The sequence below is a fragment of the Sinocyclocheilus grahami genome, unplaced genomic scaffold, assembly GCF_001515645.1.
Source record: "Sinocyclocheilus grahami isolate Dianchi unplaced genomic scaffold, SAMN03320097.WGS_v1.1 scaffold250.1, whole genome shotgun sequence".
Lineage (NCBI taxonomy): Eukaryota > Metazoa > Chordata > Actinopteri > Cypriniformes > Cyprinidae > Sinocyclocheilus > Sinocyclocheilus grahami.
The window spans coordinates 1,907,050-1,929,595 of NW_015505429.1; the positions used below are offsets into that span (position 1 = coordinate 1,907,050).

A 22,546-nucleotide genomic window follows, 5' to 3' on the forward strand; every position below is an offset into this window, starting at 1 on the left:
AAAGCAAAACACTTACTAAAAAAAATGATAATAAAATAATAATATATAAATAATAAAATTCAATATTTTATTTGTTTACCTGTCTGTGAGCATGCAAATGTGTTACTTAATTATTCAATTATTAACATCTCAGGAGGTAGGTTGCTTTATGTAAATACATGTTTGTCTGACATTTTTTTTGTAAATCTAGTACTCAAATGCTGTAGCCACCTGACTGTAATTATAATATTATATATTATATAATTATAATAGTGACTGGTCCACAGAACTGGAAGACTTTCTCAATGTATATAAGTGGTAAGCTCTTAAAAAAATGAAAAAGAGTAATTAGGAGAATCGATAAATTATTTATATTAATTGCCATTATGTGAATAATATGTAATCAATAGAAAAGTAACTGCAGTCTGATTACGAGTGTTTTCAAATGTAATCTAATCTAAATACAAGTACTTCATTTTTGGAATCTGATTACATAAGTACTACCCAGCACTGATTATATATTATATAATACATTTATATACACTATATATAATAGAGTACATAATGCAATACATGTACATATTATATCTTATACATATTACATTTACATAAATGAGTACTAGTTCAATAATAACAGATTGTCTGTAAAGAAATATTTCTTTATGTCTCTCAGTTTAACTTTGTAGGACATGTTTGATGAAATCGGGCTGAGGTTAGCTGCTGGTCATTCTTTCTTTCTCTTGTCTGACCAGGGGATTTTACTCCCTCGTGAAGTTCTGCTATTGATTCTCAAAGAGAGCGGTGTGTCGGTGCACAGGGCCACATTTTTAGATCCTTCCCATGCCCTTTCATTGATCTGTTTGGGAGTATATTCTTTGTGGCGAAAGAAGGTTCTTCAGATTATAAAAAGGTAAGAAAGAGATGCTTCTTTAAAGAACCTTTGACTGAATGCTTCTTTGTGGAACCAAAAATGGTTCTTCTATGGCATCGCTTGAAGAACCTTTTGAAGCACCTTTATTTTTAAGAGTGTATGAGAAAAAAGTCAGAATTGTGAGTTTATATCTGCCAATTCTGACTTTATTTCTCAGAATAACTACTTTATTTCTCAGAGTTGCACAGTTTATATCTCACAATTCCGACTCAATTTCTCAGAAATGTGAGTTTATATCATGCGGCTCTGACTTTGTAACTCACAATTGCGAGTTTATATCATGCGATTCTGCAAAAAAGTCAGAATTGTGAGACAAGTCGCAGCTACCTTTTTATTTTCTTATTCAGTGGCAGAAACGGGCTTCCATAGATTTGTGATTTGTCTTCAGTAAATGCATAAACTTCTTCAAGTCTGTCATGCTTCTGCACCCTCAAAGCTTCTCTGTTTTAGATGAAATGTAGCAACACTGCAGAAACTAATGGCTAAAAATAGTCAGTTAAAAATGGTACTTGTGATGCATGTATTTATCAACAGTTTTCCTTCACAGTGACAGAAAAAGAGAAAACTAATATATCAAGGAGCAGAATGCAAAATTACGGGGTGGTAAAATTAAAGGGGTTTGTCTGGTGGTTTAGTATTAGATTCAGCAAAGCTCATAATCTGTTAAATTCAGAGAGAAGGGTAAGGTCATCTGCCATGTTCGTGAAGAGACAATTTACCCTCCCGCATCTTCTATCTGATTTGCATACATATATTTATTTGACACAAATAAGAAACAAGCAGCTCTTGATTTTTCTGTCAAGAATCCAGTTTAAATGCTGTGCCTACTCTAATGCCAAACCGCAAGGGGTGCAACATTGCAATGTGTCAGGATTATACCAACTCGAACGAACAAATTGTATTTTAAACCCAGTTCGTTTAATGATTCATTGCACATTCAGAACAAAACATCCTCATATACCCACGAGCGAAATCAAAAGTCTCAGCACAAACGTTCACAATGACAAACAGAAACAGCTTAATATTTCAGTCCGATCCTGTAGATGTATTTCCTCTGGGTTTGAATGAATGGTGAATGATGTTTGGTGAATAATGTAGATCACATCATAAATGCGTTCATTGATATGAGCCATTACTCTATATGAGTGAAATAACATGCATTATCATCTGCCTACCGCAGAAACATACTCACTTGTGCTGTTTTAAATTCTTTATATAAAGGGTACATTTATGGTAAAGGAATAGTTCACCCAAAAATATAAATATGCTAAAAATGTACTCACTCTCAGGCCATCCAAGATGTAGATGAGTTTGTTTCTCCATCAGATTTGGAGAAATGTAGCATTGCATCACTTGCTCAGCAATGGATGCTCTGCAGTGAATGGGTGCCGTCAGAATGAGAGTCCAAACAGCTGATAAAAACATCCCAATAATCCACAAGTAATCCACACCACTACAGTCTACACGTTTTGAGAAGTGAAAAACTGTGTCTGTAAGAAACAAATCCATCATTAAGATGTTTTGACTTCAAACCATTGCTTCAAACCATACGAGTCCTCCATAATATTGATTTCTCCAGTGAAAAAGTCGTCTTATCTCGATCAGGAGAGAAATATGCACAGATCAAGCACTGTTTACAAGCAAATACAGTCCAAAAAAAGTCAGTGGATTTTGAGGTGAGAGGATGGACTTTTTCACTGGAGGAAGCATTATCATGGATTGTTTTTTGTCCTGAAGCAGCGCTTTAAAATGTCTTAATGACGGATTTGTTTAATACAAACACTCAGTGCTTCACGTCACAAGACGTTAACTGATGGACTGGAGTGATGTGGATTACTTGTGGATTATTGTGATGTTTTTATCAGCTGTTTGGACTCTCATTCTGACGGCACCCATTCACTGCAGAGCATCCATTGCTGAGCAAGTGATGCAATGCTACATTTCTCCAAATCTAGGAAGAAATAAATCTTAGAAATCATCTTGGATGGCCTGAGAATACATTTTCAGCAAATTTTCATTTCTAAATGAGCTATTCTTTAAAACTCTCCAACAGTATCGAATAATGCAAACCACATTCACATACGAATCCTGCAGTTCTCATATGTGCATTGCATCTACAGGTGGAACGCCATACAATAGTGCTGTGCTGTCCATGCACCTACTTTGAGCATCACCAGGTAATACACACTTGTGATTATTGTGCATATATACAATCTGTTTTTCATTTGAGAGGTTTGTCTAGACGCCGTGAAATTGGTTTAGACTTTAATGTCATTGTGCCAAACAGGACCGGTCCCTTTAGGAGTCACTTGAGGTTCACTGAATTGTTAATTGTGCATCTTGCCCGCATGATTACACAGACAAGCCAATTAAGCCTAAGCAAAAGAAATATGCGCTGAGAGCTCTGTTGTGTTGCACTAATAGGCTCGGCAAGCCTGCAGGAAATCATTTCAGAGCCGATATTTTTTCAAGAGCTCCGACTGCCACATGTACTTCTTCTCCGGAAAGCGCTCTGGAATTTTAATCCGCCGGAAGTCCTGGATGCATTTCTCCAGCTCCTGCTCCGGAGTCAGCTTCTCCTTGGCCGGCTTCCTCTTCCCTGCCATGGCGTCACGCGGCCCGGCGGTTCGAATTCGGAGCAGATCGGTCCTCCTGGGAATTGGGGTCGGACCCTTTTTCACCGGCCGGTCCAGAGTCTGGATGTTGGGCTGGCGGGTGACCGGACGCACGATGACCGTTTCCTGCGGAGAGCTGGCTTCCGATTGGGTCTCGGAACAGGAAGTGGAGAGCTCGTTGAAGGAAGTGCCACTCTCACCCTCGCGCTCGCTCTTGTGGCTCTTGCAGCAGCAGTCGCAGTGAGAAGAAGACCAACCGGATGGGCCACCTTAAAAACACAAAACCCACAGATATCAAACACATACAGCCGAAATGATAACAGAAGTCTCATTGGGAGTCATTTCGGAAGTCAGTGCAATTTTGTTGTAGGTATCAGTTTGCAGAACGGTCCGTTTAGGAATCAGGATTTGTGAAACCTGATAACAAAGGTGAAAGAACTGAGGTGAACCAAGATATTCTTCATTTCCCGCACTATAACCAACACAAATGCTCCTCTAATGGCACGGATGTTTCTCATTTTACACAGTCGATGCTTAAGTAGCCCATTTAAAATGCATCATATGCTCAAAGGGAAATTAAACTCACAAACTTGAAAATAAAAAAGCATCACGTGCACACGATGAAATGCATTAATATGCACGAGTGCAAGCCAGTCGCTTGGCATTGAGCAGGTTGACCTTATTAAAGACATAAAGAATCCACATTTAAATCATCGTGTGAACTATAGGCATCGATCTGTTTTGTGATTTAGACAAAGAACTGTGCTAAAACCACAAAGGGCCGAGTCCTTGTCTCAAAAAAGATAACAGTGTGCATCAGTCGCTTTTGTTATCTGATGGATATATGCATGCATCAAAACAGAGAAATCTCCAAACATCAAAGTATTAGCTGAATGAAGGGATGGAACACCTTCAAATGCATTTACATATTCATATTTCCGTATAATCCTTGAGTGAGATAGAGGTGGAGAATCTGAGCTCTGAAAACAGTGTTAGTGAACATGCTTTCTGTTTAAAACTAAATTTAAATGTCTGAAAATCCACTGCACTTGTGAAACAAATGTGAATGAATGACATCCCGTTCACCTTCACAGGCAGACCACAAACCAACCTCTAGCTATTCTGTTTCCTGGCAGGCCTTTACCGGCCCTCCAGCCCAGGTGTCTCCTTCAGTTCATGGACACAAATCACCTCCCACTGCAGGGATCCTGCTTGAAGAACTGGATGTGAACGTGTCCGGGTCATATTTCATGTCAAGATCAAGGCAAAAATTATATTTTGTATAAAGAAAATAAGTCTTTTATTCAAGACCATTACAATTCTCATTATTACTGTAATGCATAAAGACATAAAAAAATGTTTAAATAGCAAAGAATTTATACAACAAGGTATTAAAACAAATTAGTTATGACCATTAAATTATCTTTAGTCTAATGAATAAATAAATGTAAGTAGTAAAGACTTTATATGTCATAGTATTAAAAAGAATCATTAGTTTAGACCATTAAAATTCTCTTTATTGTAATGATAAAATAAAACATTTATGAATTTATAAACCATGGTAAATGGTCCTTTATCGACCATAAAAATTCTCATTCTCATTCGCATCAAATTCTCATTAATGCAAAATGTAAATAAATAAATGCATAAATAAAAAATAAACAGTTAAGACCATTAAAATTCTCTGTATTGTGATGCAAAAAGAAAAGAAAATTTCAATAAATAAATAAATTATATAAATAAATGCAAGTAGTAATGATTTTATATGTCTTGGTATTAAAATGAATCATTAGTTAAATCCATTAACATTCTCTTTGTTCTAATGAAAAAAGAAAATCAAATTTAAATAAACAATTACACATTTATACACCATGGTAAATGGTCCTTTATGTACCATTAAAATTCTCATTAATGCAAAATGTAAATAAATAAATACATGCATAAATAAAAACAAATAGTAAAGAATTTAAACATTGTGGTAAAATTAAGCATTAGTTAAGACCATTAAAATGATCTTTATTGTAATGCAATAAATGCAATAAATAAACAATTAAATACACCATGATATTAAAAATGTATATTTTTAAGACCATTAAAATTCTCAATATTGAAATGTGAAAGTAAATAAATAAATACATGCATAAAAAAAGGATTTTAAACATTGTGCACTAAATTAAAGCATAGTTAATATAATTACAATTCTAATAAATAAATAAATAAATAGTAAAGCTTTTATAGATCATGGTGTTGCTTGTTTTACTTGCATTTATTGATTTAGATTTTTTTTTTTTACTTTTCCTTCACAGTAATGAGAATTTATAATGTTTAAATTATGATCATTTGGTTTAAATAATTTGGTTAATTTGATAATTTGGTTCAATAATTTCTTAATGCATTATTTAATTTCTCATGTAAATTTTCCTATAATTTGGGTGATGAAATATGACCTGGACATTACATTGAGAGATTCACCCACCCAAAGCACAGTATGTGTATGATCTTTCACATGTGTGTGTGTATATACAGTAATGGCTGCTGTGTTTTCTCAGTCCAATCCCTATGAATCGCAGCTGTGGTTTCAAGAACATAAAACGTAATATCTATAGCTTGACAGAGGCTCGATAAAATAAGTCTGACGTTTTCTCCCAAGGGGTCACCGTATCTCCACCTTCCTGTTATTGGTGTTTCTCATGTATAGAATTTCAACCCTTTCCCCATCAGCTTGACATACTATTAAAAAGAATGATCACCAATGAGACGTCATCTGCATAGAGGGATGCTATTTTACATCTGAGTATTGTTATTAGCTAAACACGACTCTCAGAAGCAATAATTTGTGTTCATTGTGTCTCCGAAGCTGCTAATTTATCCTGATTAATAACAAAATCATTCAGCTGAGCTGCAAATACATTTTACTGAATGCATTAACAGGCTAATTGGAGGCAGTGTGATTGCTAGTGGCTTCCTAATGGGAATCCATGAATCTGACACCAGAATAAGCAGAACATTTCCCTGCATAACTATTAAAGCAGGTTCTCCTCTCTGTCCATCTCTCATCTTCGCTTCCCTTTGCCTGCAGCATATGAAGGGTAAATAGAAAGGCTTTTACTGAAGAATTGTTTCTAAATGGATGGTGCAGCCTGATGGGACCACAAGTCGAGAAGCATGGCCAGCAACAATGCTATAAAACGAAATAATTTTCACCTTTTATTCTACTAAACAAAACACATCAGTAGTACCCCACTCAAGACTTGAAGCTTTTATGTGTCTTGACAAAAAGGAGACTGCTAACAAGTGGCTAAATAGAGGTTGTCAAGGATATTAAACGTCCTCGTGCAGAGCTGGAAAACTCATTTACTTACTAGTCTGCTTTTACAACCTTGGTGTGTTTAAACTTGCACTCTTGGAAACTCAAACTTGTAGATTGCAAATAATGATTGAAAGAGTGAGTTGTTGGAAGCTTAGTGATCAGTGTTGGGTACACTCTAAAAAATACTGGGTTAAAAAGGGACAAACCCAGCTATTGGGTTGTTTTGACCCAGCGGTTGGGTTGTTTTGACACAGTGGTTGGGTTGTTTTGACCCGGGTTGTTTTGACCCAGCGGTTGGGTTGTTTTGACCCAGCGGTTGGGTTGTTTTGACCAGGGTTGTTTTGACACAGCGGTTGGGTTGTTGTGACCCAGGTTGTTTTGACACAGCGGTTGGGTTGTTTTGACACAGTGGTTGGGTTGTTTTGACCTGGGTTGTTTTGACCCAGCGGTTGGGTTGTTTTGACCCGGGTTGTTTTGACACAGCGGTTGGGTTGTTGTGACCCAGGTTGTTTTGACACAGCGGTTGGGTTGTTGTGACCCAGGTTGTTTTGACACAGCGGTTGGGTTGTTGTGACCCAGGTTGTTTTGACACAGCGGTTGGGTTGTTGTGACCCAGGTTGTTTTGACACAGCGGTTGGGTTGTTGTGACCCAGGTTGTTTTGACACAGCGGTTGGGTTGTTGTGACCCAGGTTGTTTTGACACAGCGGTTGGGTTGTTGTGACCCAGGTTGTTTTGACACAGCGGTTGGGTTGTTGTGACCCAGGTTGTTTTGACACAGCGGTTGGGTTGTTGTGACCCAGGTTGTTTTGACACAGCGGTTGGGTTGTTGTGACCCAGGTTGTTTTGACACAGCGGTTGGGTTGTTGTGACCCAGGTTGTTTTGACACAGCGGTTGGGTTGTTGTGACCCAGGTTGTTTTGACACAGCGGTTGGGTTGTTGTGACCCAGGTTGTTTTGACACAGCGGTTGGGTTGTTGTGACCCAGGTTGTTTTGACACAGCGGTTGGGTTGTTGTGACCCAGGTTGTTTTGACACAGCGGTTGGGTTGTTGTGACCCAGGTTGTTTTGACACAGCGGTTGGGTTGTTGTGACCCAGGTTGTTTTGACACAGCGGTTGGGTTGTTGTGACCCAGGTTGTTTTGACACAGCGGTTGGGTTGTTGTGACCCAGGTTGTTTTGACACAGCGGTTGGGTTGTTGTGACCCAGGTTGTTTTGACACAGCGGTTGGGTTGTTGTGACCCAGGTTGTTTTGACACAGCGGTTGGGTTGTTGTGACCCAGGTTGTTTTGACACAGCGGTTGGGTTGTTGTGACCCAGGTTGTTTTGACACAGCGGTTGGGTTGTTGTGACCCAGGTTGTTTTGACACAGCGGTTGGGTTGTTGTGACCCAGGTTGTTTTGACACAGCGGTTGGGTTGTTGTGACCCAGGTTGTTTTGACACAGCGGTTGGGTTGTTTTGCCCCAGCGGTTGGGTTGTTTTGACCCGGGTTGTTTTGACACAGTGGTTGGGTTGTTTTGACCCAGCGGTTGGGTTGTTTTGACCTGGATTGTTTTGACCCAGCGGTTGGGTTGTTTTGACCCGGGTTGTTTTGACCCAGCGGTTGGGTTGTTTTGACACAGTTCAAAACAAAAAACCGCTGGGTTTGTCCCTTTTTAACCCAGTGCTGGGTTATATTTAACCCAGCATTTTTTAGAGTGTAAGTTACTCTAAAAAAGTAATTCATTACTAGTTACTAATTACATCTTCAACAGTGTAATTAGATTACTGTACAAATTACTCTCTCCAAAAAGTATTCAATTACTTATTATTATAATTACTTTTTAAATCCTATATCAATCTCGACAAATTAATGATACAAGGATAGACATGAAATGGTTCTTTTAATTCTTTCAACTACATAAATTATTTTCATAAATTAATTCCAATTCGCACTATTAACTATGACATTTGCCTCAATATACTCCTAATTACGGCTTATTAATACTTAGTAAAGTAGTTGTAAAGTTTAAGAATTGGGTAGGATTAAGGATTTAGAATATGGTCTTGCAGAATAAGACATTAATATGTGCTTTTTAAGTAATAGTAAACAGCCAATATTCCAGTAATATTCATGTTAATAACCAACTAGTTAATAGTGAGACACTAAAGTGTTACCAATTGTCTTATTAACTCACCAAAGTATTTAAAGTGAGAAGGGTACATAAAAAGCATGCATTTTAAGGTTAGACTTTAAATTTTGATGTTAAATGCACTATTGTATTGTGTATAAATGTTCTACAGTCTATACACAGTATTAAGTTCAATTACATAAGAAGTAACCGTAATTAAATTACATAAAAAATAAGAGTAATCCCTTACTTTACTTTTTCAAGGGAAAAGTAATTAAATTACAGTAACTAAGTACTTAGTAATTAGTTACACCCAACACTGTTAGTGATGGAGAAGTTCAAGCAAAGTCTATAGAAATACCTAGACTCACATTACTGTGAATGGGAGAAAGTGCAATGCGCTTTTTGGCAGAATAAGTCCCGCCTTCTACATAAAAGAGCCAATCCCCAGTTGGTGAAGTCGTTGCATCACTGCAGCAGCCAAACTGTCAGTGTTATCTGTGAAAGAAACTGAACATTATTTACAACAGTATTACCTGTAATCCAGAGCCTCGGGCAAATGGTTTGGAGTGATGTCCGGTTGACAAATGAATCATTCTTTTGAACCGGTTCTTTTTGGTGAACTAGTTGAACCAGTTCACCAAATCGGACTGAAGCGTCTAAAACAGTTCGCGGCTCCAGCAGCACAGATCTACAAGTTACTCAATCAAAACTCACTTTCAGATGCCTGACAGGCACTCCGACTCAAAATGAGCTTTGATAATATAATTGCGTATACGTGACATCATTGCGTGATTATGAAAACAAACTAATGAATTGAACCAGTTCATAGAAATGAACTGTTCGAAAGAGCCGGATCACAAAAAAAGAATCAGATTTCCCTATTTGTCTGAGGCTCTGGATTACAGGTAATGTTAATAATGTTGTAAGTAATGTTCAGTGTCTTGCACAGACTGATCATTTCACTTCATAAGACCTCAATATATCGTCAGGAGTGGCGGTTATTAATTTTGTGCTCCTTGAAATGCTTTTTTTATTCTCAGAAACCGATTTTTTGCTCTCTCCTCTGCGCTTCCGCATTTGTTACTTCTCACCGGAGCTTACATCATCCGCTGGAACGCCACTCTCTCGTGAACATGCATACGACAGGTAGCAGGAGCTAAAGATTACAGTTTATAAAGTTTTAAATATGGATATTATTCTTACAAAACTGCATCGCTTCACTTCAGAAGGCCTTTATTAACCCCCCGGAGCTGTGTGAGACACTTTTATGCACTTTATTGGACTTCAAAATCTCAGCACCCATTCACTGCCATTATAAAGCTTGGAAGAGCCAGGACAATTTTTTATATAACTCTGATTGTATTCATCTGAAAGAAGAAAGTCATATACACATAGGATGATTTGAGGGTGAGTAAATCATGGGGTCTTTTTCATTTTTTGGTGAACTATCCCTTTAACTTCAGGTTGGGTCAAAAAAAAAAACCCCCGAATAAGCAGACCATTTCCCTGCATAACAATTAAAGCAGGTTCTCTTGTTTCCTCTGCGCCCACTTCTCCTCTTTGTCCATCTCTCATCTCATCTCATCTCATCTCATCATGTTCCTCTGCAGCATATGAAGGGTAAATAGAAAGGCTTTTATTGAAGGATTGTTTCAAAATGGATGGTGCAGCCTGATGGGACCACAAGTCAGGAAGCGAGGCGAGCAACTATAACGCTGCCATAAAACTAAATAAGCTGGGCTGGAACTGCTCCTCAACTTGCTGTTGTCCTCAGATGGCACATATAATGGAAATTCACGTTTCCCAGAGTCAGACTGTAGAGATCTGGAGACAGTGCATTCCACGATCATTGCTGATTGGTATTACTGTAAGCGGTAAATATCAAATGGCCTTGGTCAGCAGGACATTAGGCTAATCTGGTGCTGTTTACCATTAATACTCACCAAGCTTATGGCTGCAGTTTCTATCAGGCAAGAAATTGATTGCATTTTGCTGTATCCACCCCATCCTCTGTCTTCAGCCCATTACGGTTGGGGCTTGTCTGCAGAGCTAAATCAGTTACCGTATGTGAGTGCCTTCTCATGAATTACACAAGCCTGAGAGATGCATTTGGCACCGGGCTCGAGCAAAGACAATCTCATCACAAGGGGCAACCACCCACCAGCGTCTACCCACAATGCATTGCGTCTAAATGCCTAAGAGTGCTTCAGATCGCAATTCTCCTGAGCAGCGTGCTCGGCGTAATGTGTTTGCTAGCACTACAGCGCAGCTCAGACAGCGATCCTAAAAATAGTGTGACGCACATCTATGCATTTTTTATTAACACTCAATCTCCTAATGCTCACATGAAGCAGCTGATGCTAAGATGGGTAAATCATATGGGCGGCAACTAATGTATTTGTGTTTATGACCTGCAGTCATAATGCTTCCTGCGTATCTGTGCATTAAAGTTTGCAGAGATGTTTAACTGCTCAGAACTATGTATTAATGTATTAATTATGGATTATGTCTACTGGAAATTACAAGAAATACACACCCATTATCTACTTTTTTGCTTCACTTGATTTCCTCTTCCGTAGGAAAGAGACATCGCAAATGAGATTTCTTTAATATCCAAATTGTTTTTCCCACACTAATGAGATTTAGCTTAAGTCTTCTGCTTCTCTGATTTTTTCCCCTGAGAAAAAAACAATAATAATCACATGTCTCCTCTACTCATATCCAACTGTTCTTAGAATATACAATCAAATGTCTGACATTTCGATATAAACTCATCAAATTCATCCAAGACCCAAAAAAGGAAATGAGTGGGCATTTTTGCACTTTATCATAATGACTAATGAGTCTTTAATATTGACGCATAAAGCTTGGAGTAAAGCACCAGTGAAAGTAATGACTATGAATGTGTCAAAAAAATAGCAAGGAGATATTTTAATGATTTATTAATAAACTAGTGTTTTCTGAGTCAGTGTGTGGCTGCAAAGATGAAGCTGACTCGCCAGCTCTGCAATACAGAGTGACGCACCTTCAGAGAGAAATGCACCTTTCATACAGATTACATAATCAGAGAGTATTTGAATTGGTTCATCTAAAAGTAGACATATCAAGCTTTCTGTAGATATACAGTATTTCTCATGTCAATGAGGTGAGTAGTCTATACGCTGAGCTTTGCTTCATTTTTGTGACGTGCTCCAGTACACGGAGAACAAGACTGCAGAAAGCATGTCCTGTTGGTTTTCTTTATTTTACAAAAGCACAATGTTTTGTTGATATTTTGAGTGCACATATAAAAGACCTAGACCTTTTCAGTTTTGAATGATGTATTTCTCTTATCTGCATGAGCAAAATGATGGCATATTTTATGTTGTTTCCACTTTTATCAGGAAAAAATGCCAGTGATTACGCCAACAGCTTCCACACAAATACACGAACATGCACCTATAGCACACTTTTATCTAAGTAAACGTTAGAGCGAGCAGCCGTGTAAAGTTCCTGCTATTACACTTTTCACTTTCAAATGATAAGCATATTTGAGGTCGATGAATGACAGGCGAACGTTTGGATTTCCTGCCAGATATACTGTGTAAATATAAGGACCAGCCGTTAACAATCTGTTCATCACAGAAACTGACTATTTTTGTCTGTGACTAACTGATGGTTGACTATCTAGCGCTACTGCTTTCACAGCCTCATTGTGTGTAAACTTGCAATCTATTCAAACTCTGAATTTCCAACTTGTAGATTTCAAAAAGAGTTGTTGAAACCTTAATGGTGGTGACTTTAAAGTAATGTGCCCATGGTGTAGAGCATTTACATATATATCCTAACGTTAACTTTTTACTTCTGCCCACTGTAATGAACAAAAAAATTATAATAAAAAAACAATTGTGTTTGTCAATATTATCTTGATGAGCAAAAGATTATTAATCTTTACATTTGTCATGCAGTTAGCTTCAGTTAACTAAACCTGCAAACTGAGGGCAGAAGGTCTGGACTCCATAGCAGCTTTCACTGGCCAAAGACCGACATGTAAACAACCAATCAAAGTTAGCTTTGTTCAGCGTCATGTTTAGGGGCATGAAATTGTAGCCAATGTACAGACCGGCATGCAACCAATAAATCGTTCATTCAAGACGTCATCTTCAGTTGCCAAGACTCTGTGCTGTGAACGTCACATACTTTTGAAAATCCAGCATTTTTGTCTTATGCATCAGACATTCAACGGTCTGTGGGCTGAGACTTTAGGGTGATGCTAACTTCCAGGTTGGCCTACAAAAATACATCATGACTGCAGCACTCGGAAGCTATAAATCGACAGTTTGCTCATTTGTGGCTATTATATTTCAAATCTATGAAAGATGTACTAATCAAATAACCTGTAAAAGTGGGGCAAAACAATTTTCCTGTGCTCTGTGATCCAAAACCATCCAGCTCCCAAATATAAGGTCTATCTACAAACAGCAAAAGAAAAAAAAAAAATATTCTCAGCTCTTGATAAATGACTGAGTCAAGCCGTCCAGTTTGGTATGCTAGAAAAGTCAACCAATCATACTCACCACCACAACCCTGCAGGCATTTCTGGATTGCAGCTATTTCCACACACACACACACACGCACACACATATATATATACGCATATGGGTCTCAGTTTGCACAATACAATGATAACCATAAATTTTACAGACATAGAAATAAAAGTCTTTCTGCACCCTCAGCTTTTATGGCTCTGACTTCAGATCATAGAAAAGTAAAAAAAAAAAAAAAGAGTCTCTTCATTCTCAACAGATTGGTTTGATGTGAGAAATTAGCAAAGGAATCTGCACACTTGAGGCTTGTTAATGAGAACGGGAGCACTGATGCTAATCTTAAATACTGTGAGTCTGTGCCATATTTTCATTCGACGAAAAACCGAAGATCAACATCAGTTCAATGCTTGATGATCAGCTATGTGCATCTCAGGGTTACGTTAGTTCAGTACAAGAGCTCTGTGTAAATAAGTATAATGTCTGATTTAAGTCCTTCTGTTATGGTTTTTGAGCTTCGCCTGAGGTTTGATCATGTGTATGTACTTGTTAATGTACAAAGTAGGCCAATTTTGTCCTTGCAGGGGAGCAGTCATATACTGTAGAAAACTCATCTTTGCAAATAAAAAAAGCTTGTACTGTATCTAATAAACAAACATTTTACTTGGAATATTAAGCTGGGGAAACACAAACTGTGCTGATAATGATACAAATGAGGCGTCCTCATGTAAAGAGAGCTGATGCATCATGGGAAATGAGGCAGGGTGACAGAAGGGTCCAAATGGGCTGGGTTTAAGAAACACCCATTGTCCTAATCCAAGGACAAGTAACGTCAATCCCAGTCTCCAAGTCTGCAATCCAGAGGCTTTGTGCTGGAAGATTACAGACAATATGACAATTTCATCCTCTGACTGATGTTGACACAAGCTGCAATCTCCTTCCATTGTTAAAGGCAGCCATGTGCGTCTGAGGGAAAGAAGCGTCTGACAGACAGATTGGAGAGCCCAGATCATCTCAGTGTAAGCATGACCCTCTCACAGCGCTGATAAGACCAGCAGAATGAGATGACAGAGAACCTGTCATTACTACAGTGGCTTCTTTTGAGACGTGGAGAAAGGCTAATTTCACAGCGTCATAGGGAAAGGACAGTGAGGGAGAGCAGGAATATTTGAATGCGAAAGAAGAGCTGTTGCTAATCTGAAGGCTTCTTTAGGTGGGAGTATAAAACACTTTTGATGCTTGTAATGTATAAACACTAGCAGTCTAGACATATTCATGTTCTGTTAATAATATTTTTGAAATTCTCTCAACCAACTTCATCAGAGGTGCTTTTTAAACTGTATTGAAGGTGTATAGTGGACACATTTATTTCACCAGCTGGTTCAATCCACCCATTAAAATTTCTTGACTAATTAATCACACTTAAAAGTTCATTAAGTAAGCTACAAAGCCGTCACTGGGCTATTTTACACTAAGGCACGAAAGGTAAAAGGCACAACTTTGTCCCTTGTTATGGTACATATTAAAAGTATTACCTTAAATAATATATTAATAGCTAAAGTGTACATATTAGTATAATATTAGTTATTAGGCATGTTAAATTAAGTATATTAAGTACTATATTAATAAACTGCTAATTATTAGACTACTATTTTTGTTTAACATTAACAGTTTGCATGTCCAAAAATGTACAACAAAGTAACTATAGTAATAAATGTCTCATTTAGCTTCGCTTTTATTATGAGAATTTTTTTTCTATGTCTTTAATTTCTGTGTCTACTCTTCATTTGATTGAGAGGTCAAGTGTTATATTTGATCAGAGCTCACACTTCAATGGTTATTTGACATATTTTCATACTAAATAAGTAAAAATACAAATTAAAACAGTTGGTATCAACATTTTATGCATGTCAATCATTTTGATGTAGAAAAAAGCCTAAATTAAATTTGTTCATCATATAAAGTGATTGCATCTCTTCACAAGACTTGGATTAAACCGCTCAATCCACATGGATTCATTTTATGATGCCTTTATGAATCTTATGTCTTTGGACACCTTGAGTTTCAATGGAGGGACAGAAACCTACCAAGTTTCATTAGTTTGTTTCGAAGATGAACCAAAGTCATATGGGTTTGAAACTACATAAGGGCGAGTAAATGATGACAGAATGTTTTTGGGTGAACTGTCCCTTTAATCTTTGAGTTTAGGTTCGATCAACCAGGCAGCCAGAAGAAGGAGAAGACTGAGATACATGACTGTAATAATCTTCTCTAATTCTATGACTGCATCTATGCATGTGAAATAGTATGACCAGAATTCACAGTAGGCATAAAAAAGTACCTGGAAGACTTGGTGAAATTATGAAAATCATAACCAGGGATGTGCATACATTTTTCAGTCTGGTTCTCATGAGAGCTACTGGAGATTTGGTTTGATGCTCACCCTGCATGGAGTGTGACCTATTAAATATAACTATAAAAAATGAATAATAGTAATGATAGTTATTAATGCACTTTATTTAGTTAGTTTATTTAGGCACAAATGAATACGGTGATTGTGCATTAACAGCAAATGAGTATTCTGAACTTATTTGCCCAGCGCATTAGTTATTTCGGCTGTGCATGCGCACCTGATCACCACTTATATGCATCACTGCGCCGCGGGACAGGATGGTGGGTCATGGCAAAGACAACATGACAAATGCGGTACATCAATATTAACACATTCATGCTATAAAAAACATACATTTTAACAGTAGAAGTACCTAGAGAGTATGCCATTCTGAATGCAGCCCATGTCTGTATACTACATCTTACATTGGATTTTTGCCCAAAGCTCCATAACAAAGCATCATCCCTGTGCACTTGTAATTTCACAGTTTTCTTAAGCACGGAAATCTTTAACACACTGGATACGACTGGTTCCGCTAGAAAATCACTTGCACTGCTTTCTCGCTCTTCTCCATTTACTTCCCATCTCAGGTGGAGCCACTCTTTCTGTACAGCAGCCTAGATGGGAACGGTCTGGATTTGCCCCATCTCAACTCCCTCAGTGGACACAGGACTTATTTCTTGTGCCAGCTCAATAAATGGCGTTCACAGGAATAATAGACACTGCATATTCACATGAGGTTCTTAGAGGATATGGCAAGAATAATCTCTCTCTGTCCATGGTGTATTTTGACAAGCTTAGTTGCCTAGCTCGTGTTTCAAGTGCTGTGGGCCTAATACACAGCTTGAAGCACATTTGATTAGCCCACACCCTACTGTATAATCTGCACTGGACTGGAAACAGTGTGACAGGCTGAGTCGTGATGTTGCAATACATTAAATGCAAAATTATATAGCGTGGGCTTGATTCTAGGTTTTGAACGTACACTCTAAAAAATGCTGCGTTAAATACAACCCAGTGCTGGGTAAAATAGGGACAAACCCAGCAATTGGGTTGTTTTGGATCATAACCCAATGCTTAACCCAACCTTCTGGGTAGTAACCCAACCGCTGGGTCAAAACAACCCAATTGCTGGGTTTGTCCCTATTTTACCCAGCACTGGGTTGTATTTAACCCAGCATTTTTTAGAGTGTAGAGATAATTATGCATGCGGCGTCAACTTCACTGGACGTTTCTGCTTTGTGATGCAAAAACATGCCGTAGATCATCAGTATTCTTGGGCAACAGAGAAGTCATGACCTTAAGAAACATCTAATAGCTTTTTAATTGAAAAACTTTCAAGCTGGCTTGTGATGTAAATAATTAGCTGTACTGTTTTGGTCCTTAATGATCAAAAGAATAAGGCTCATCCATTTGAAGAGGCATTGTTACTGATAATGATAATCTAAAGCTTTTAAAATTAATATTTCATAAATTATTCTTATTGTATTCACTTTCAGGAAAAGAAACAAGTCTTATTTTTACATATTTTGGGCTGTTCACCATCAAAGTGCAGTGTGAGAATTTAAAATAAGGCTTTGCTTGACATCAGGTCAAGATTTTAAGATTAAAATGGAATGGAATGGAATAAATAAAAAGGGGAAGAAGTCAGTAAATGAGTTCCGTCTGAATGCAGCTATGAAACGTGTGAGACCTTTATGAATCGCATGATGCTCATGCAATTTGTTTTTCTGCTAAGTAGAAATCACTGTGGCTGTAATCTTTGGTCATTAATCACAGCTATTAATTAATGCAGAGACAAAACTGACCAGTTAAAAAATGTCGAGGACAACCTGCAGCACATTTTCTAACTCCAAGAATGGGCAGAGAAGGCATGTTACGTGATGAAGCACATAAAAAGGAGGATGAGTAAGTAAGCGACAAAGAAAAATAAGCAACCCCTTTGACCGCAAATGATATATTACCAATCTCTTGGGCGGTCTAAATTGGTAAAATGTGTCATGTGAGTGATGTTCTGAGAAGTAACAGCACAAGAGAAGGCAGTGAGGCCTGTAAAAAGCAACTGGTTCATTTCACCAGGGGATTCAAGATTCATGGTGTAAACCAAACCGTGCAGCGTAAAGTGGAAATATAGCATTTCAACCATTAAGTGTAATGCAAATAACTACATTATAATTTTATCTTGTTATCCGGTGTGGCAGAAGTGTCGAGCCCATTCGATGCAGATGCACATTCCCCGGATTGAGCCAAGTGGATTTTAAATGCAATTTTAAATGCAAAAAAATATTATAATTTGCATACTTGTCTAACACTGTGGTAGAGATCATACGTCTAAGTCCAATAAAGTCATCATCTTTAGATCTTTTGCTTTAACATCCTCATGTCTCTCCAAACTCATTAGATTTTCTTTCCTATGGAAGAGAATGTCAAAGCTACTTCAATGAAAATTCATGATGATCATAGCTGTCAAGTTCATTTGTTTGGTCTATTGTTTGGGATTTAAAGCCAGGTCTCTCTTCATGTTAAATAAAAGTGTACTACTAGATTGTCCCATTTTACCCTAATAAAAAGTAACAGCTAATTAGAAAAAAGTGTTTTTCGTATTTTGTTCATCTATGGGCACCAAGTAAAATAAGATAATTTCATAAACAATAAGATACCCCTAGTAAATGGTGAATCCCCGCTTTTGCTTAAATATCACAATCAGTAAGAAAAAGGTGTCAAAGGAAACACTGACAAAGTCATTTTTAGGTGATTTTTTTATTTTATGTAGGCCTTTGTGATTTCTGTATTTGTTTTAGAAGCCATTGTGAGAAGCCAAAGTTAAATATCTCATCTTCTATAAAATTCAGCAATGATAAACAATCTTATTTCCTTAAAAGGTATGAACACTTGAGCCTGTTGATCAAATGGCATCCTAATAAAACACTTTATAAAATGGAGAGCTCTGTTTATGGCTTGTAATTTGTCAATACAAAGTTCCAGAAAACAATGTTGCAATGAAATGGAAGTGGCAAGAAATCTTTTCTTCCGTATTGTGATGTGCATTCGAGTGTAACATATAATTGAAAAATAAAAAATATAGGGTGGGACTTGATTCTATGCATCGATTACTGACAGGATGTTTAAACCAATAGCACATTTGCCGTCATGCTGTTGGTCTGAATATCAGCACGACTGTGATGTATTTGTAGACTTACAGTATAGCATGACTCCTTATCTTGATGTGTCATAAGTTTTTCCATTATGTGTGGGCAACGGGAAGGGCTGAATGCTGCAGTAATTATACTGATGACAGAAAACAAATCATTAAGCAGCCATATGTCCATTCGCCCCAAATCTCGTGACTGTCCTCCAGAAGCTCTCCGTTCCAGGCCCACTCTTTTTAGGTTTTCCAAGGGGACTCGTTTGGAATTAAGCACAAAGTGATTTTTAATTGGCCATATGCTGCAACATCTCTCTCATTTAAGACAAAGGCAAGTCAAATGAACCACTAATGAAGGCAGGCGCTGGAGAACAATTGTATATCCAAAAGGTGCACATGTCGTTAAATAAAGAGAGATTGAATGAGCGAGAGAGAGAGAGAGAGAGGAGGAAGTGACATGATCATCACTGTGGTAGATTACTGAAATATTCATACCACACTCTGTTCATATCCCTGAGAGCTATACTTGAGGGAATTCTCCACATCTGCATTGGCTCGAAAGCCTTTCACTCTCTCTCTCTCTCTCTCTTATCGATGTTCTGAGCAGACAAACTCAGTTCAGTCCGCTATGTCCATTCGCCCCAAATCTCGTGACTGTCCTCCAGAAGCTCTCCGTTCCAGGCCCACTCTTTTTAGGTTTTCCAAGGGGACTCGTTTGGAATTAAGCACAAAGTGATTTTTAATTGGCCATATGCTGCAACATCTCTCTCATTTAAGACAAAGGCAAGTCAAATGAACCACTAATGAAGGCAGGCGCTGGAGAACAATTGTATATCCAAAAGGTGCACATGTCGTTAAATAAAGAGAGATTGAATGAGCGAGAGAGAGAGAGAGAGAGGAGGAAGTGACATGATCATCACTGTGGTAGATTACTGAAATATTCATACCACACTCTGTTCATATCCCTGAGAGCTATACTTGAGGGAATTCTCCACATCTGCATTGGCTCGAAAGCCTTTCACTCTCTCTCTCTCTCTTATCGATGTTCTGAGCAGACAAACTCAGTTCAGTCCGCTAATACTTGAAAGGAAGTGCATTTGTCACCTACATTAATGAGCACGTTCTCAGTTCGAGGCTGATTATAGAATTGATCTGAATAGAATTAACCAAACTATCAGAGTGCGCCGCCTAGTGGTACTGTCTGAGAAAAGCGTAAAAACCACACATTGGTAATGTTGAGAATCGAATTCAGATGCAAAAGCCTCTAAGTGCCGTGTAAAAGTTTCTTCTAAAATTGTCATTTTTCTCAGGCTCCTATGCTTATGTTCAGTTATTTTACATTAATGGCAAAGAAAAGAACCTATTCATTGCCCTTCAAGTGAAATTAAAGTGAAATTACTGAACCTACACACAGGAGCCTGATAAAAATGCTTATCTTAGAAGACAATTTCAAAAGGCACTTAGAGGCTTTTGCATCTGAATTCATATATATATATGTACACAAATACAAAGTTCCAGAAAACAATGTTGCAATGAAATGGAAGTGGCAAGAAATCTTTTCTTCCGTATTGTGATGTGCATTCGAGTGTAACATATAATTGAAAAATAAAAAATATAGGGTGGGACTTGATTCTATGCATCGATTACTGACAGGATGTTTAAACCAATAGCACATTTGCCGTCATGCTGTTGGTCTGAATATCAGCACGACTGTGATGTATTTGTAGACTTACAGTATAGCATGACTCCTTATCTTGATGTGTCATAAGTTTTTCCATTATGTGTGGGCAACGGGAAGGGCTGAATGCTGCAGTAATTATACTGATGACAGAAAACAAATCATTAAGCAGCCATATGTCCATTCGCCCCAAATCTCGTGACTGTCCTCCAGAAGCTCTCCGTTCCAGGCCCACTCTTTTTAGGTTTTCCAAGGGGACTCGTTTGGAATTAAGCACAAAGTGATTTTTAATTGGCCATATGCTGCAACATCTCTCTTATTTAAGACAAAGGCAAGTCAAATGAACCACTAATGAAGGCAGGCGCTGGAGAACAATTGTATATCCAAAAGGTGCACATGTAGTTAAATAAAGAGAGACTGAATGAGCGAGAGAGAGAGAGAGAGGAGGAAGTGACATGATCATCACTGTGGTAGATTACTGAAATATTCATACCACACTCTGTTCATATCCCTGAGAGCTATACTTGAGGGAATTCTCCACATCTGCATTGGCTCGAAAGCCTTTCACTCTCTCTCTCTCTCTTATCGATGTTCTGAGCAGACAAACTCAGTTCAGTCCGCTAATACTTGAAAGGAAGTGCATTTGTCACCTACATTAATGAGCACGTTCTCAGTTCGAGGCTGATTATAGAATTGATCTGAATAGAATTAACCAAACTATCAGAGTGCGCCGCCTAGTGGTACTGTCTGAGAAAAGCGTAAAAACCACACATTGGTAATGTTGAGAATCGAATTCAGATGCAAAAGCCTCTAAGTGCCGTGTAAAAGTTTCTTCTAAAATTGTCATTTTTCTCAGGCTCCTATGCTTATGTTCAGTTATTTTACATTAATGGCAAAGAAAAGAACCTATTCATTGCCCTTCAAGTGAAATTAAAGTGAAATTACTGAACCTACACACAGGAGCCTGATAAAAATGCTTATCTTAGAAGACAATTTCAAAAGGCACTTAGAGGCTTTTGCATCTGAATTCATATATATATATGTACACATATAAAGAATTCAGATGCATAAGCCTCTAAGTGCCTTTTGAAATTTTCTTCTACATACAGCCCATATTGCGCTACAGGCGTCCCGAGTTCGAATCCCAACTATATATCTATATAATATTTATTTTTGCCGTTTTTGCCTTTATTATGATAATAATATTATAAAAATTGTCCCTGAGTTGGGATTCGAACTCGGGACGCCTGTAGCGCAATATGGGCTGTATGTACATGTGATGCCCATAAGCCTATCGGCACCGACACTGCAAAAGTCAAACAATAATTGTTTATGTAGCCTATTTCACGACTGACAACAATCGATAGGCTAAACCACTTTCACGATTTGTCGATAATTACCGACTGGCTGTATATTGTTGTGAAATAAACTGTACTTACGGTAGAAGACATACTCTGTGTTGTTGGACCAGTTCCAGTTCATCAGTTAACATCCTGTGAAGCCAAAAGCTGCGCATTTGTAATAAACAAATCCATCATTAAGGCATTTTAACTTTAAACTGTCACTTCTGGCCAAAATACGAGTCCATGATCCATAATAATGCTTCCTCCAGTAAAGTCCATCTCTTGTGGTCCTCGCACATCAAAATCCACCCACATATTTGGTTAGAACCATTGTAAATGGTGCTTTATCGGTGCATATTTCTCTCCTGATTCAAACGAGGCGACTTTTTCACTGGTGAAAGCAATATTGTGGAGAGATGACTTGTATATTAGCTAGACGCAATGGTTTGAAGTGAAACATTTCTTAATGATGGATTTATTTATACAAACATGCAGCTTTTGGCTTCACAAGACATT

General features: G+C 37.9%; 1 protein-coding gene across 1 annotated transcript; it reads right to left on the minus strand.

Annotated features, from left to right (window-relative positions):
- Positions 1–2,903: 2,903 nt before the first annotated feature.
- On the minus strand, positions 2,904–22,169 carry LOC107598379 (BTB/POZ domain-containing protein KCTD16-like). Its single transcript, XM_016289686.1, has 2 exons — positions 22,127–22,169; positions 2,904–3,794 (listed from the first exon to the last, which is right to left on the minus strand). Exons 1-2 carry the CDS (start codon positions 22,167–22,169, stop codon positions 3,361–3,363), a joined length of 477 nt encoding a protein of 158 aa, XP_016145172.1. The 3' UTR covers positions 2,904–3,360.
- Between the last annotated feature and the right edge of the window lie 377 nt (positions 22,170–22,546).